The sequence below is a fragment of the Akebia trifoliata genome, chromosome 4 (assembly GCF_017979445.1).
Source record: "Akebia trifoliata isolate Shusen 1 chromosome 4, ASM1797944v1, whole genome shotgun sequence".
NCBI lineage: Eukaryota > Viridiplantae > Streptophyta > Magnoliopsida > Ranunculales > Lardizabalaceae > Akebia > Akebia trifoliata.
This window is the reverse complement of record NC_141378.1, coordinates 44,918,867-44,937,222: the sequence shown is the minus strand read 5'-3', so window position 1 is coordinate 44,937,222 and position 18,356 is coordinate 44,918,867. Positions and strand designations below refer to the sequence as shown.

General features: G+C 35.3%; 3 protein-coding genes across 3 annotated transcripts; 1 reads left to right on the top strand and 2 right to left on the bottom strand.

Annotated features, from left to right (window-relative positions):
• Window positions 1-399: 399 nt before the first annotated feature.
• LOC147405226 (nucleolin) lies at window positions 400-7,232 on the bottom strand. Its single transcript, XM_086441456.1, has 4 exons — window positions 6,850-7,232; window positions 6,611-6,742; window positions 6,335-6,405; window positions 400-1,116 (listed from the first exon to the last, which is right to left on the bottom strand). The coding sequence occupies exons 1-4, from the start codon at window positions 7,063-7,065 to the stop codon at window positions 708-710; spliced, it is 828 nt and encodes a 275-aa protein (XP_086297582.1). The 5' UTR covers window positions 7,066-7,232; the 3' UTR covers window positions 400-707.
• A 1,603-nt stretch (window positions 7,233-8,835) lies between these two features.
• On the bottom strand, window positions 8,836-12,360 carry LOC147405225 (small ribosomal subunit protein eS19x). Its single transcript, XM_086441452.1, has 4 exons — window positions 12,204-12,360; window positions 9,930-10,020; window positions 9,397-9,580; window positions 8,836-9,184 (listed from the first exon to the last, which is right to left on the bottom strand). Exons 1-4 carry the CDS (start codon window positions 12,285-12,287, stop codon window positions 9,112-9,114), a joined length of 432 nt encoding a protein of 143 aa, XP_086297578.1. The 5' UTR covers window positions 12,288-12,360; the 3' UTR covers window positions 8,836-9,111.
• Window positions 12,361-17,434: 5,074 nt separating this feature from the next.
• On the top strand, window positions 17,435-17,848 carry LOC147405224 (uncharacterized). Its single transcript, XM_086437966.1, has one exon. The coding sequence runs from the start codon at window positions 17,435-17,437 to the stop codon at window positions 17,846-17,848; it is 414 nt and encodes a 137-aa protein (XP_086294092.1).
• Window positions 17,849-18,356: the final 508 nt, after the last annotated feature.

The following is an 18,356-nucleotide window of genomic DNA, read 5'->3' as shown; positions in this document are numbered from 1 at the left end:
GATAACAGTTACAACTAAACTAATTGTATATGAGAAAAATTAAGAATCTAACTAGCAAAACTTACTGATGCTATGAAATACAATAGGAACCTAAATACACTTATTGAGAGCGAAAAGAGGATACTAGCCTCATCAATGCATGAATCAGACTCAGCCTAAAAGAGATAATATGAATTAATCGACGATTCACCAATAAACCCACCAAATAATTGGTTATTGATCAACCCACCAAATAATTGGTTATTAATCGACAAATAATTAGTTTTCTTCTTCAAAGTTCATCAGTCCCAAGCAATTAATCAACAACTAATTAGTTTTCTTCTTCAAAGTTCATTGGCCTTTCTTGGGACCTCGATGAATTTTTTTTCATCCTCAACCTTGATTCTTATTTTTCCAAAATTTTATTAAAGATTCTTTTATTTCTCAAATAGGAACAACAATCCAAAATTTTCACGAATTTTTTTCCAAAACTTTTTGGGATCTAAACATGTGTCTACCTAATCAAACCATGGTATAGCTAAATCACAGAGAACAACCCAAGAAAGTAGAATTACAAATCTTCCAATCAGGTCAATTGTCATTGAAGATTTCCCAACTCATGAAATTCATCAAAAACTTTGCTCTGAATTGTCCAAGTACCAACTCTAAAGCAAAATATAGTAAGAAACACAAAATAATTAACCAAGGGAATCAGTAAATTAATTAGTCTAAGCTTCTCTAAGTTTCTTCGTCTTTCTCTTGCTCAAAACAAAGTCGTCATCATCGTCATTGCTTGATTCATTCTCCGAACTGCTTTCCTTCATCTTACGCTTCTTGGACTGCTGCCCCACTGTTTTGGATTCAGAGGTCTGCTTCACTGAAGAAGCCAGGGAGGTTGTCTTCTTCACAGAGGAAGCCGGGGAGATCTTCTTCATTGAGGAAGCTGGGGAGGTTGTCTTCTTCACAGAGGAAGCCGAGGAGGATATTGTTCTCTTAACAGTGACAGACTTAGTAGTCACCTTCACTGAGGCCACAGCTTTGATCGGCGAGCCTAGCTTTTGTTGCTGGGTCTTCATCTGTTTCTTCTCAAAAACCTTCTTCGCCACGTCTTTGGTTAACAATCCATGCTCCATCATCCTGTAGTGGCATTGAACAACGTAAACCTCAATAGGGATCAAAGACAAACTTTCCGAATGTCTGACTCAGGTAAATATGAACTGCTTTGGGCCTGATTAGCAAAGCAACTTTGAGGTCATGGGTTCAAGTCCAGCTTACCCATAAAAAATAAAATAAAAAACTTTGGGGATCAATGACAAACTACCGAATGTCTCGACTCGGATAAATATAAACTACTTTGGGACTGATTAGCAATCAGGTATGGTCTGGCTTACAGATCCATGATAGAAAGGGAGAGGAGATTTGCTAACCTATTTGCTGGAGTTCATAGTTATAGGGTATTCTACGTGCATGCAAAACAATCCGCATATGTTTTCTATGATGTATACTGTATCAAGATTAACTAAAAGACAACAACAACAAAAACTGAAGTAGCCCTAGCTTACAAACCCCAAAAGAGAAAAATCTGGAAATAAAGATGAGGCTTATGCCTCAACACTGTAGGCAAACACATGGTCTAAGCATATGAACAAATTATCTTTTTAAAGTTGTCCCATTATTACCTTAAAATATTCTTCCCATCACATCTTCAGATGGAATCCATGATTTTGTAATTTATGGAGTTATGGGGGGTGGTTGGGTTTTGCTTCTATAATCTTGTAGGTTTCAGCCTTGGTCCGTTGTACGAGTTGGGCATCTTTAACCCTTTTTTTCTTTTGTGGGATTGTGTGGTTGGTCTGCTCAATCTACCTTGAGCTTTTTGCAGTTGTAATGTTTCTGTTTTTTTAATAATATTGTATTTTACTTACCATAAAAAATCCCTATAGACACTATATCTCCTCTCATTTAACTGTTAAATGGATGAACAAACTCTTGATGGGACAGGCATTTATGTGTGCGGGGGAAGAGAAGGGACCGATTCACTGCCTGGCCCTACTATTTACTTCTCAATTGGCACTGAAAAAAAGGGTATGCACTATTTCTGTTAATAATAACTGTAAAATCCCAACCATATTCTAAGTAGCTTCAACTAGAAATGTTACCAAGTTACTTTGTTTAAGTGGGGAGAGAAAAAAGAAATGATAAAGACGACAGCTCTTGAAAACTTGAGCTTTGTGTAAGTAGGATAAGGATTCCCAAGATTGAAGTCTAAGGACCGATCTAAGTACAACACATATTGCCAAGCACCAAACAGTCCTCTGGGGGATTCTATCTAGTTTGTACGAAGAATGACCCTGAAAAAATTTCCATTATTCATTGTTGAGGTTGGGGTCAATGTTGGATTGTCAAAATGCCCAGATGAGAGATGAAATAGCCTCCCCTTAGCCTAAAGTAAGCATGTTAACTGAACATAAAGGAAAAAAATTAGAACAATTATTAATAATGTACTGATACAACTATATACTACTTGGAAAATAGTGTATGGCCCTTACAAATACAGTTATACAAGTGCATGTGATACATGAAAGGCATAGATTTACGTAAAATTATCATATAAGAAGATTAAAATCCTTTTTTTTTTTTTTGACAGATTATAATCATATTCAATTATACATTCACAACCACATATGTTATTGAGGAGACAACCTTATTAAAAAGCTAAGCATCTCTTCAAGGGTATAAGAGTACACCACATATGTTATTGAGGAGACAAACTTATTATTAAAAAGCTAAGCATCTCTTCAAGGGTATAAGAGTACACCTTGATTAGCCAATAAGTCCACTCTTCCTCAGTACATCAACTTCTATGCATATGTCCTTATACAAAACCTCAAGATCTACATGAAATTTGCTCTAACAATGTTAACTAACTCCTTGATCTTCCCACCTCCTATGATGCCCAAGCAATATTGTTAGATGCATCTTCCTCAACTTCAAGAAGAAACTAAAAGGTCAAAAGATATTTAGTCCTTAATGTGACACAAGCTTCTGCTTCATTTGAGTCTCCTTCCCTATACATTAAGAGTGTTGTCTCTAAATGCTACCCTATCCCAGCTGGTCCTGATTCTCAGATCACATACCCATCAATGTTTGAACTTGCCTTCAATTTTCTTTGACTATGACAAAATATTTTCTTCAGCTAATTTGCCTCAATAACCACCTTCCAAATGGTTGCAAAATCCAACACCTGTAGTTATAAAATTGTATCCCATCTTATCATCTCCAACTTTATAACCGATAAACATAGAATTCACCAATCTCCTCTTTTTTGTTTGAAAATTCTTCCAAATCCTTTCTTTCCAATCCCCCTAATGAAAATAACTTTTCCATTGTGATCAAGAGAAACATAACTCTACTCAACTACAACTAAAATCTATTAACTTGCAAGGCATAACCCATTCTCTACAGAATTAAGAAAGCCATCCCATCCACTGGTACCTCACAAGTCCATGTATATAGCAGAACAATTTCAATACATAAAATTACAATGGCATGCAATAATAGAGTATCTATTAAACCATTAATCGTCACTGTTCAACAATTTAAAGTAAATTGCTGATTTAATGTTCCAGTGATTTGCTTTTGATTAGAACTAAGTTTTGACTAAGGGGCTTAGATCCATAGCTCAGTTGGTTTGACACATTGCAAAGCAACTCTGAGGTCGTGGGTTCACGTCCAGCTTGCCCATAAAAAAAATGTTTTGACTAAGAGTTTTGCAGAGCAGGGAAGCATTTTTGACAATGTTAGCCAACGCAAGAAGTTTAGGAAAAGAATTACTTGTGTAAAGGTAATTATGTCCAGAAGGGTTTACATGGTTAGCTGGTGGCAGTGGTTAGGTGGAATAAATACTTGGGGAAGGAAGTAGGCTTATGAGGGGAAAGGACAGTTGGAAGATTTTAATGGAACCGAATACTGTGAATGGAAGAGTTGAGCCACATTTGAATAACCATAAGGAATATCTGTCAACACCTCAAGAAAGGAAAATTATGGCATGACGATAAGTCCTAAGCTCCAACTAGTGGATTGACAAGTTTGAGTAGTTCTAGGGGGTGAATTGGGCATAGAATTCAAGAGTAGATAGAACAATGGAAAAGTTCCACAGGATTGAGGACAATCATACTAGGGTATTCAGCACTAAAATCCTCAAGGGGAATGATATATGGCCTCCACTTATGAGTGAACCCAAACCCAAGTAAGTGGCAAGAATGGCATATTGGGTGCTTGTGAAGGGAATAATAGACAAACACGCACAAGGACACGAATTAGGAAAAGTATCTCCCTGAGAAGAGGCATTTCACTTTTCAACAGTCCAATGAGTGTGATGAACTATCAAGTTCATCACAATGGACTTTGGGATAAAACAACCAAATGAAACCCAAGTGCAATGGGCACCAAGCACCAAGCATGAATCAGATCAACGAGGATATCAAGATAGTGAATTGTGGAGAGCCGTCATAAACATATCAATATCATGGATAATGTGGCCCTTGACATAAAAAATTGCAGTTCTTTATGCAACCTGGATGGATACTTGACACTAGCAACATGGAAATTGATGTTAGTCTGGCCCTTAGTCTTAGCCGTGCAAGTGTGATGGCACCCTTAACATGGGCTTCAGAACCATTGCCATGGATCACTTTTGTCTTGAGATGTACCACAAAGACAGCCAGTGCACAACTTGATTCTAAATAAGATAAGACATGGGCGAGTTTAGCAGTGTCAAACACTGATACGAAGTGCCAGGCACAATGACCACAACAAACCTGATGCAATGTCCATACAATTGATTCCAAAACACTGAGATAACCACTTATGCAAATACTTCAGTTCACAAAATAAATACTTCAGTTCATGTCAAAAATATAATTATAAAAAATATTTAGATAAACATTAATAATAATATAATAGAAACACTTAATTTTATAGTTAAGCCTACAGCAACATATAGATAAGAGATGAAAACGAAAAATCTGAACAAATTTGAATTGTTTGAGAAAATGTCAATGTGGAATAATTGAATATGGCAAGGTGTTGGATATGACAAATGTTAGACTATGAACTGTCCTTGTTACATGAGTATGTTTCCCCAAACAGGTGAGGTACAAACCTGTGGTTGTGGCCTGTGGGCTAAATGTGGCCAAACCTGTACGAATCTTGGCTCAATTAAATTGGCACTCATGCAATTTGTGCCACACATGGCTAAGTTACCTTTGAACTTGACTATGCAGACCGAGGCTGCATCTTGGAGCCACAGTTGTTGGTGGTCTCAGGCCTGCCCACATGGGATCCCTATAGTGGTGAGGCCAAGGTTCGTAGGAAGTATTTCTGGTCACTAAGGAATTAGGTTTGCTGCAAGAATGGTAGTGTTGGTTTTTCCCAGACAGAGATCTTTAGGCTTAGTTTATGATCAGCTTATAAGGCATCTATGACAGGTACCAAAATCCACTAGAGGCGGGGTGGTCAGAAAGAATGTGAGACCAACTACTTCCCACACACCAGAGACGAGCATGGCTTCTAAATGGTACCAAAAAGGCATTGTGTGCATTGGGGCACAACTGGAATTTGTTTCTACACAACCATACGAAGAAATCCTTAGCTCTTGAGATACCTCGAGAGCAAGAAACTCAACATTATACCTAAATGAAAGAAGAAAGAATCTGAATTAAAAACAAACTAAATTCGAACAATGCCATATAAAAGATGTCATTAAACCATATGATGAAATCATGTTCAAGCTACCTCTAGAACAAGCAACTCAACATTAGAACTAAATGAAAGAAGAAAGATTATCAATTGAACACAAACTAAATTTGAATAATGCCATATAAAAAGCTGTTACAAAACCATATATGATGAAATCCTTAGCTCTCGCAATACCTCATTTAGTCCAAACTCAACATTTGGACTAAATGAAAGAGGAAAGACTATTAATTAAACACAAACTAAATTGGATTAATGTCATATAAAAGCTGTCACAAAACCATATATGAAATCCTTGGCTCTCAAGATACTTCTAGAACAAGCAACTCAACATTAAAACTAAATGAAAGAAAAAAAAAACTGTATAAATCATAGGGAAATTTCCCAAATAATTACAATCATTTTTGTTTATTCTGTAAGTGTTACAAGTGTTGACAAAGCTACGACATAGTGTTGACACTTTGAGAACGATTTGTCATCAGTATGTGGTGTCAACACATGTAACACTTTCGGTGATTTTGAAAACTTTGGTAATTATCTGGAAAATTTTCCTAAAACATAAATAGAATTCCAACAATACCACCAAAAAAGCTCTTACCAGAACGCAGCCATATCGCTACCAGGCAACTGCTCATACAATGTTTCATAGAAAATCCTTAATGGGTCTCTCTGCAAAACCAAAATGCAACAAACCCATAACCCCAAATCTCCCAAAAAAGACACATTTCAAAAATTCCATTAAAGAAAAATTAAAAACAATAGAAAATCCTTAATGGGTCTCTCTGTAAAACCAAAATGTACCAGACCCATAACCCCAAATCCCCCAAAAATGATACATTTCAAGAATCCCTTTAAGGAAAAAATGTCACCATACTTCCTCAGGTGGGTCACGCTTCTGACCAGGCAAATCAAACACCTTCTTCTCCTTCTTCTTACCATTATCTTCTGCTACAACCACTTTCTTCTTCATCTCTTCTATCTTAACTTTCTTCTTCTTTTTCTTCTCCTTCAGTCCCCAAGAACCACAAAAAAGAACAAAACACACCCATTATTAATGGAAAATAAGAGCAAAATAACTAACATTCCCAGATTGAAATTTGAGGGGAAAACAACCTGATCGACCTTCTTTGGAGACTTTTTAGTGACGGGTTCGTCACTATCTTCGTCTTTCGGTTCTTCTTTCTTTACTTTAGCTATCTTGACACGAGCTTCTGCAACACTACCGTTAATGGGTTTCTTCTTCTTGTCTTTGACAAAAGAACTGAGCCTTAACCCATCTTCGTCTTCAATCTCTTCCTTCTTCACAGATTTCACTTCTCCGGAAGGCATTTTTGCGAGAAAATACAGAGAAAAAGCAGGAAAAATGGAGAAGTTTTCTGAAACTACGAGCGTACGTGAGTTTGGAAGAGAGAGTATTGGTGTTGGGTTTCTCTGCTTTTCCAAAGACGATTCATACCGATACGGTTTGTGCAGTTTGTAACGTTCATAGGTTTATAGACCCTAAGAACAGTCTAACAAAAGATCCGGCTAGGCGCTAGCTGCCCCTCCTTGAGTCCTTTGTCAATGGATTGGGTCGGATCGAGGTTGATTTCGGATCAATCTATAATACGGATCGGATTGGACTTAAAATCGGTTCAGTATGGATTGGACCTTAGCTTTGTCAAATCAGGTTTTATCTGATCTCAATATTAAGATCCAAATTTAAATTGATAATAATGCAATAGGAGGAGAAGAATCGCCCAAGAGGTGATATATTGGATATATTTTGGGTTTGTTGATTTTTTTAGATCAAGTTGTACAAAGATTTCAAAGGAATTTTCTTTTAAGGAATTTTCTTTTAGGGTATGTTTGATTGCACATGGAAAATAGGGTGGAAAATCAATTTCCATGGAAAATGATATTTTTCAAGTGTTTGATTACACATGGAAATGGAAATTCATTTTCCACCTCAATCAAAAAGTTCACCAAAACATGGATTTCACTTTCCCACCCATATGGGTGGGAAAGTGAAATCCACCCATATTTTCCATCTCCAATTTTTTCACAATCATATCTTCTTCTTCACCACCACCACCACCATTACACTAACCTCACCATCGTCACCATCACCCTCGTCATTGCCTTCACCGTCGTCGTCGCCGTCACCGTCATCACCATCTCCCACCACATTTCCTCTCTCTCTCTTCTTCTTCTCCTTCTCCATCTCCATCCCTCACTTCCGTCACCACCTCCACTACCATGTTCTCCCCTCATCTTCTTCCTCACTTACCTCCGTTGCCATCGTCACCGCCACCACCACTGTCATCACCGCCGCTATCACCCCTACCGCCACCGTCTCCACCATCGCTATCATTGCCACCGCCACCGCCACCACCACCGTCGCCACCACCGCCACCGCCACTTATCTTCTTCCTCTCCCCCTTCTCTCATCTTTCTTTCTCCTCCTCCTCTCCTTCTTTTTCTTTTTTCTCATTTAATTTTCCCATGATTTTATCCAAATAAAATCAAACAATAAAATTTGATTTTCCAACCCTACCTATTTTCCATCACAATTTTTTCATAGATTTCAAATTCCATGGAAAGTCACTTTCCATGGAAAGTGGTTTGTGTGTTTATTTTCCCTCCTTCGTACTTTTCTGTTCTTATATAAAGGCCATCTAAGCCTCTATTTTTTTTTTTTACTTCTTCAATAAGGATTTGAGGTATAAAATGATAAATGGGCATAATGATTAAAAACAAAAATAAATTTAGATCTGAATTAACTTTAGAAAATGAGGTGGGTTTATATGATAATTTGGATCTTGACTCATTCATCCGAAAGTTTGGATTCCACAATTATTTGGTGGGGTTCAATCCATAAAAAAGTTGAAAAGGATTCTTAAAAGTAAAAAAATATTAGAGGTACTAATCACTTATTTGGAGAATTTTACAAATTTGATTCATCCACTCGACCAAGCTCAGATTGGATCCAGATGAAATGAAGTTTTTATGGGATTGAGAACAGTTTAGTACCAATCCTATTCAAGCCCGATCCAAAGACTACTAGCCCAAGACCCTCATCAACATCACCCAATATAAACTGAAACATGAAACATTGGATAAAATAAACAATAATAATTGCATCTGGGCTTAATCAAAATCTTTAATAAGGTACTGGTCCACATTCCAACACATACTAAGATCAAAACAATGTAAAACTCAAAATCCCTAACCAATTCCATGTTTGATTTTCAAGATACTCTGCAATAAGAATTGAGAAGAAAATGCATACGGTCTCTACTCTCTACAACTATGCCAACAAAAAACAAAACCTGCAAAACCTTTAGAACGGAACAGAACAGAACAATGTGTATTAGCAGTGCTGAACAAATAATTTTAAGGGGCGACTACAATTCGTCCAGCAACTTGATCCAGATCCCGCTGGCCAGTTGATGTGATTCTCCTCCCACTGTTACACAAGAACACAGTAGATTATTAAAAAATGATTTACGGGCTTTTAAAAGGGGGAAATTATAAGCACTGTTTTATTATTAAAATTCCCCAAGATGTCCAAAAATTCCCCCCACAAACTCATAGTATTAGACATGATTAGCCTTAAATCTAGATGGTGAGGTGTTTGTTGCCAATCATGGAATAAGGAAAAAGGAATCAATGACGCACCCCTTTGGATCAATATCAATAATGTTCATATTCTGCAGTTGTAGAAGGATGTGCCGAGCAATTGCACCACTGCTCTTGCAAAAATGGGGTGGACGACTCCCGTTTCTCTTGCGTCCACCATAGATCTTCCGGAAACCACCTACTCCAATACCGTGCCTCAAATAGATCTTCCTAGCCATGGAAGCTGTAATCCAAAAAATAAAAAAAAGTTAATAGAAACATATCTAATGGTCACATATCCATCAAGATGAGTTCAACGGAGATCTTTGGTGAAAGGTGTTAATCCCCCTAATATGGATATTATCCTCCTAAAACATCTTCTAACCCCACCAAAAGTGGAGCAATTCAAAACATTCTGGATCACCAATAGGGTAAAAAAATTATAGAACAGACTAATTTTTATGCTGAGACCTACATGGCGCTGAGATTGTCCTCACCAAGACTCTTATCTTGATGTGGGCCAACAAACCCATGCATGAATAACACCAACGTGTGTCTGTGTGTGTAAGAAAAACAAGCAAAAGCATGCATACCAGCTCTGATATAGTACCAATCGGGGTCATACGGAGCAAGTTCCTTGAATGTAGCAGTCTTCACAATATCAGTCCAGTGAGGAAGCTCCACCTATTTACAAAAGAAAAGAAAATGAAAACGTGGCGCTTGCAGACAAAATTAAAGTGAAGTTGAAATCTAGTCTGGTTAGACACTATACCAAGAGATTTATATTGCAGATTTTTACAACATCACTTCAAATTAGCAAAAACCTACCTGGAATGTGTATCAGAATATGATTTTAACACTACAATATTAGGATTATTTATGAGGGTTTCTTATAAACCTAGTTTTTAAGGCTTAACATTACCAGACCTAAATTTTGCACAATTCATACCAACAGATTTACATTAAAGATTTTTCCAACATACTTTGTGTCAGCAAAATCTAACCTGGGGTCTCTTTCAGAACATGATTTAAAAATAACTCTTACGATGATATATTGTGGTTACCATTAAGATCATGTTGTTGGTTCAGCATCACCAAATTATTGGCAAAAGTAAGTTTTACTTTGTCTCCATTGACAATAAATGGGAGCCTGCAGCTTCAGCTGGTAAATCAAATCGTAGAGTATATTTAATTCTTTTTTATGTGTTAAATGGAAAGCAGTCTTTTGGATTTTATGAAATTCATTCCCTCCAATCTCGAACCTCTTAAAAATAACATATACCATGGGATGGGGCTTCCCTTTGAATACAAGGAGTTAATCTATCCTTGGTAATGCAAAAAAAGATATTGACTTTATGTTGGTCTGGTGTACAAACTCACTATAAGTGGAAACTCGCACGTCTCGCCACCAATTGTTCTAAAACTAGTAACAGCTCCACAATACACATCTTTCATAACATCAACACATGGGACTCTATGTTTTTCCATGTCAGTAAATTCATGTGCAAATTTGTCTCTATTTTCGAAACTTTACCATTAATTGCCCAATTAAGAAAATAGCACTGATAGTCAACCTCCTTGCATTGACCCCACAATGATTGGTGAAATTTTACATATCACACTTGTTATTGTAAAAAAAATAGGTACCCATACCATAGTACTCCATTTATCTAACATTTTCTTTGTATCTAAAAATATTGTTAAACAACCTAAGAAACCAACAAAATACAGTTTCTCCAATGTACTTCCAAGTATCTATATGGGGATACAATCTGGTCGGAAAGCCTTTCATATTTTAACCAGAGCCAAAGTCCCTTTCACTTTTATAACACAGTCTTACAATAGCTTATATATCTTATGTAAGATAAGCATTTCCTTCAACTTCTAAGCTCACTAAGTGATCTTCATTTTGCAATGTATGAAAATAATCCCTTCATCTTTCCTTAATTTTCCTTACTAAAAATAGAAAATTTTGGTTTTCATTCTCAATACATCAATGCCTCCAGTTTTCTTCTTTTATTTTGCAAGTTTGTAAATATCTTTCTCACCTTCTATAAAACATCATAAATTCCGTGTTTACCTTATTTCTTTGCTTCTTCTTTAACAGATTTATATATATTTTTTCCTCAAAACTTTCGTGTCTCTTATTTACCAACAAGTATGAACATGACTTTAAATCTTATCCGAGACCGTGACGACTCGTCCGATATGACATGACGGATAGACAAGTCAAATGTATCGGACGAGATTTAAAACCATGACTCATTTTTCTCATTGTTGAACGAGATCCAAGACGACTCGGTCTCGTTCATGGACAAGACGAGACGTAAAAACGAGTTTTAAAACCATGAGTATGAATAATATTTTCTTCTATTATGACCTTTTAAAACAGTGCATGCGTGTATGTGACACACTTCAAGCTAAACTCGATACAAATTGGAACTAATAAAGTAAATAGTTAATTACTAACTCCTAGGAGAACAGCTCAAATGTTGGCATTATCATCCAAATAGCCCTAAATCATATTAAATTGATAATCCCTTTTTTCCAAAAAATAATTTTCTACAGTGCATCCGAACAGGCCCTGACATTAAAACTGTAGAATTCGTAATCAGATCAACAAAACTCCAAATCCTGAGAACAAAGAATAGACATTCACATTCGAAAAAATATAAAAGCAGATCAAATAAAAATAAAATGTGGAACAAATCAATCAACAAGCACGAATCTAAAACCCCAAAATTATTGTGCACATACATTAAGAAAAAAAAAAAAACTAAAAAAATCAAAGTTTCAATATTAATCTGATATCTACAACTATAACGTAAATTTACATATAATAAACAAGAGAAGAAGTGAAGATTTACCTTTCCCGATCGTTTGAGGTGAGCAGAGTAAGCTTTTACAAATTCATGTGGAGATACATCCTTAACAGTCTTGGCAGTTGCCATGGCCGATGAACAAGGAAAACTAGGGTTTCTACTCTTCTCTCGATTCTTAGGGTTTCTCTTCGAATGTTAGGCAGATTATATACGCACCCTCCGCTTGACATGACACGTAACCTTTGAATTTATAATATGCACCCGCGTTTTCGTTAATATTTAGTATACCTCCCTCCACTTTCAAATTAATTACATGATACCTTGACCTAGGTCTTCTCTAATAGACTAATAAAAATGACATAACAGCCCTCTTTTCACCATCACCATTGTCATCATTGATGTATTCATCATTGTCATTATATCATAACAATCCATCATCATCATCACCATCATTATTCATCATTGTCATCGTCATCATGATCACCTACAATCATCATCATCCAATTCAACAGGTTGAAGATGACTATTTTGGAAAGAAAAATCAAAGGTGTTTAGGTTTATGCTACTTGATTGGTGGGTTCATTTGGTTTGAATTTAAGTTCGCGATTCTTATTTCGTCTCTAGAGAATGGACTCGATTCGCATAGGTAGAGACGAAGACGTTTGAAGGTTGAAATAATGAGTAAGGTACAAATAGATCAAATATAATAGATTTTGGGAAGAAACAATCAACCTTTTTTATTTATAAGTTGTAGATGAGGTTATTTGGTCATTTTTAATTAGTTTAATAATAAAGCCAACGTCAAAGGAGTATACTATCAGTTTAAAATTTTGTAGGGATATCATAAATATTATGAATATATGTGGAGGGGGTGTAAAACAATTAAAATAAAAGAGTTGCAATCCAAAATGGTGTCTCGTTCTCATAGGAACATACGAAGTCTACATTACACTTGTTTATTGGAGAACAAATATACTGGGCTGCATGCCAAATAGAAAAACCAACTTAGTTAAGAGCCCAATGTTTCTTAGACCCCTACTAAAACACATTGTGTAGAATCATTCCTATGCTATAGGAACATGACACCGTTTTGGATTTTGACTCAAAGTAAAATGGAATTTGCTTTGATTCGCTAGATTTGGCGAACTCATAATGAATTGTACCGCAAATTGGTTCGGTTCAAATTGATTCATGTTTCAGTAACATACTAACGAATTTGATTAACTCTTTTTTAAGTCATTTTCCATTAATCTATAAGAGAAGCCCAAAGTTAAGTGGCATGTTTTCAACTTTAAAACATAGGAGCTTCTCTAATGTTATGTTTGGATTGAGAGAAATGGAGAAAAGAGAAGAGGAGAAAATAAATGAGTTTCTCTTCATTTCGCTTGTTTTGATTGTTAAGTGGGGAGAGAAGAGAAAAGAATTAGAGAGAAAAAAAATGTTGCTTTTCTTCCTCTCCAAAAATTAAGAGAAGATGAGAGAAATAGAGAAGGCCAACTCTAAGGTTATGTTTGGATTGAGAGAAGTAAAAAGAAGAGAAGAGAAATTCAATTTCTCTCTCCACCATGTTTAGATTGACAGGAGAGAACTTCACTTTGAAATTTTAAAATATCTTAAAAGAACTTTAAGAGTAGAGTTGGAATTATAAAATATTTAAAAAGGGTTTCTCTCAATTTCTCTCTTCTCTCCACTTTTGGGGAGAAAGGAAACTCATCTTTTATTTTTTCTCTTCTTCTCTCTAATTCTTTTCTTTTCACTCCCCACTTAACAATCCAAACAAGTGAAATGGAGAGAAACTCATTTATCTTCTCTTCTCTCCATTTCTCTCAATCCAAACATACCATTAATATTCACCGAAATGTGGAGGGGAGGGTTCTACCAAATTTTTTAATAAAGATGAAAATGTGTAGGTAAAGGGGAGCGTTCTAACAAAATTTTGAAGAAAGATGGGTGCTTCAAAGTTCTTACTAAAAATTACAAAAAAAAATCCCAATATTTAAGTTAATTTAAATAAATAAATATTATTTAAAAAAAATAAATTACAAAATATACTACTCAACTTGCTTGACTGCCCAACATTTTGAAACCATTTATATGTTAAAATGTTAGATTGTCTAACGAGTTACAATAATCCTACCAGATGAATTGCTCATTATCTTCTACAAAACTTTGAGTAGTTGAACTGTCTAACAGGTTTTTAAAACGCTGGTTAGTCCAGCATTTTAAATAGTTTTTTTAAACAAAAGGATAATGATGAAGTAACATCCATATCTCAATAAAAAGCATCTATGATTCCTATACACTTTCACGTCAGAAATGTCCCTCACAATCTTACTCGAGCACGACTCTGAACCAAAATCGATTTTTTTTTTTTATTAATAAAAATGTTAACTCTCTTTTGGTAAATTTTTGAAGTATTTAGGGAAATAAATACCCTGTATTTATGGTAGTAGGATACTTACTTTGCTCCCAGTCCCAATTTGCGCCACGTTGTATACCCTTTAGACCCCAATTCCAACATATCCATTTGGAGTTGGGCCGCCTCTTGGTAGATCTCTTGACACCGGAAATCAAAAGGACAAACCATATATTGCCCCACCAAAAAAATTTCAAGACAAACTAACAATGGAATTAAATGGAGAACTTCTATTGGCACATCAACATTTAACTTTTAACATGTTAATTAATTAAATAATATATTACCTAAAACATACAGTTAAAGGGGACACCAAAGTCATCTTCTAGACTCTTTGGAAAATCTAAAAAGAAGAAATTTTAAAGATAAGGAAAATCAAGAGAAATAGAGGGGGGAATGAGAGGGAGAGGGAGATTAAATTGGGAGCGACTACTTGAAGATCAACTAGAACTGATTGCATCCCATTACATAAAAATCCCCTTGCACTCCTCCTCAAGTTTAAATCAATCTAACATTATTCTACCTTGTTGAAAGTTGGACTCCTAATTTAAAAGTTCAAATCATCTTCATTTAGGCCATTTGGATTATCACATTGGTCCAAATAACTAGGGTTGACAATGATCTGAAATATACCCGATGTCGGAACCTGATCCGAAAAATATGAAAAATTGGATTTTTGGATTGAAATCTTAAATCTGAAATAATTTCAGATCGGATTCGGATCTACCCTAAGCTGATCCGAACATATTTCAATAAATTTTTTTATATTCTTAATTTCATATATATACATATATATCTAAAATGTTTTAGTCTTTTTTATTTTCCTCTATATTTGTAGTAGGAAAGTATATTTTTTAACATTTTATATATTTTACAATTTTGAATATTGATAATTTAAAATAAGGCATGCGTTCGGATCAATTTCGGCTTAAGGATGAAATGAAACGGATCAGATTCGATTCACATATTCAGTAATCCGTTCAAATCATATAAGATCGAGTACATTTTTAAAAAAAAATTTGGATCGGATCAAAGTGGCACTGATCCGGTACCGAATTGATCCATTGCCACCCCTACAAATAACACCCCAGCTCATATACATTAATGATTTAGAATTTAGATCAGGTTTGAAAAAAAATCATGAAAGAATATTTTTTTGTTAGATGTAAGACTTTAAAAATGCACTATTGCTAAACACCCAAATTTAAAATTGAAATCCAATGGTGAAAATAAGTCATTTTTTTAAAGGTTTGTTTTTTTTTTTTTTTTCTTTTTTCTTTTTTCAAAGTTTTTAGAATTTAATATTCTATAACCATATGGCACCTAATCGTGTTTATTTTGCCACAATGCGCAATTTACTCATGAGTAGTAAATAAATAAGGAACCTATTAAGGCTTTTGGGCAGACCATGGGGAGGGAAAATCAACTTACATGGTTATATGGTAAGGTTGAGAGCCTAACTATATTAGAGAAACTCCAATGGACTCAGGCTCGAGCTTTTTATCCTCTCCCAATTGGTATTTTACAGAGTCAAATTCATTCGAAATCACTCCAACGCACTTAAGCTGGGATTCTCTACTTTGAAATATTTTGGAGAGAGAAAATAGGAGAAGAAAAAGAAAAAAGTGAATTTCTCTCTCTACATGTTGGCAGTAAAAAACGACAGTAATTATGAAATATTTCACTGTAGCTGAATTTGTGGAGAGTCATTTTGACTAGTAAGATTGGAGTGAAGACCCCTTCAAAATCTCAAATCCTAGAAAACAACATCTGCAATCTTTTCTTATTAAAAGAAACAAGTACATTAGATTTCTCAATATGGCTTGGCATCATCACTTTGCGTGGGCATCAGTCCTAGAGAATGGTGGGCTAAGTAAAGAATCCATACAACAGCATTTATGCCAAAGCAATCAAAATCTTAAAGTTAAAAATCGAATCCATACTTTTAGATGCTAACTCCTCTGTGTTTTGGTGAAATACTTTACACACCCCTGCCATTTTGAACTGACAACATCCCTTGACCGTGGTCTTTTATGAGAGATTAATAGAAAATGATTTGAACACCCTTATATAAAGTGAGAGTAAAACCCAAAAGAACTTGAATAACAACAGTGAAAATACATATAAACTCCCTCTCATTAGCAAAATACTTTGGTATACCCCCCAAATATCTGTATATAACTCTTGCTAGAAGCCCTTTTTGTTTGAAGAAAAATCCATCATTGCCAACCTCTTCAATGTTTTGGATTGAAACTTTGATTTAATTTGCAACTCTTGCTTTTTACCTTAAAAAAGTGTAAACCCTTGATTTATTTTGGAAAGTTATCATATTTAAAAACTTTATTGATTTCTTCCCATTGATTTAAAAGCCATTAAATAGAAAATTGAATAACTAATCAAATAGTATGGATTGCAAGAAGCGATCTAGAGACCAAACTGTTGATTTTTCCCTCAAAAGTAAAATAATACATCGTCTTCAACCACCCTCGATTTATTTTGGCAAAGTCATCTAAGTTAAAATCTTTACCTATTTTGTTTCCATTGATTTCAAAGACAAAAACAAAAGAAAGAAAGATAAGTTGAAATGAAGGGTTTCTTGGCAAGACATTGAAGGCAAGGTTACTTTGACAATTTTCTATTAGTCTCTCACCAAAGGCTGTGGTCAATGGCTATGTCATCAATTTTTAAAACACGAGAGGGTGATCTCAAATATCCACCAAACCTAGAGGGGGAATATCAAAGTTAAAATATACATAAATTAATACATAAAGCCATAAACCAGTCTCTTCTTATTAAGATTTAAGAGTGCTCACCACAAGAGATAGCACATGCATGTGCACACACACATAAAGAGACAGACATGTCTTGGTTCTTAAGAGACAGAAGAGGCCCCGAATGGAAACGCGGATGGACAGAACAGACCGTGTCCTCCATCTCCCTTCCTCCAGCACCATTGCTTGCCATCTCCGCGATTGTCGTGCTCTTTCTTTCTCTGTCCCACTACTCGACCTATAAGGCCCAATTGCAGTACACTTTGATCAACTACCATGTACTCCTCTTCATGTTGCCAGTCGCACTAATACTCATTGTAAGATCCATTTCTGTCGATCGAAGGTATATATTTCGGGTCCCACGTTTTGAAAATGCTTCGATTCTTGGAGCTGGGAAATTTCCATGGGGTGTCGCTGCATTGGTTGTTTTGCTTCTGGTGATGATCTCTTACAAGTCATCCTTTGATTCACAATGGTTTCGACCTCTGTGGAGGTCAGATTAATTGATTCAACCATGTGTGGATGAACTTATTAGTGGCTTTTTAAGACATATATTAGTTGGTACCACATGTACTTACATGTCATTCAATTCGAGTTTTTTTTTTGACATAAATGTCATTATGGACATTACAATAAACCTCACTTCTAGACCCAAAAAAACACTTTTTAAGCATGATTAACAACAATCCATTGCAAAATAGCGATTCTGTAGGAACTACGCTTATGCTCAACAAACCATATTCTCAAACAATGCCTAAGTGTTTATGTGTATGTGTTTTCTAGGGTACATGACAGGCTTACCAGCTTGCCAAGTTGGTACCTTCATAAAGAGTACATTTTTATAAAAATAGAATTAAAACAAGAGTAAATTACCAACATGGAGCATGAAAATTGTAAAATTCCCAAAAAGGTGCACTATATAGTCAAATTAATTCCAAAAATGGTAATTTATCATTTTCAAAAATAAGTTTTTTACCAAAACGTTAAAAATAAAATGAACAGTAATTTTTC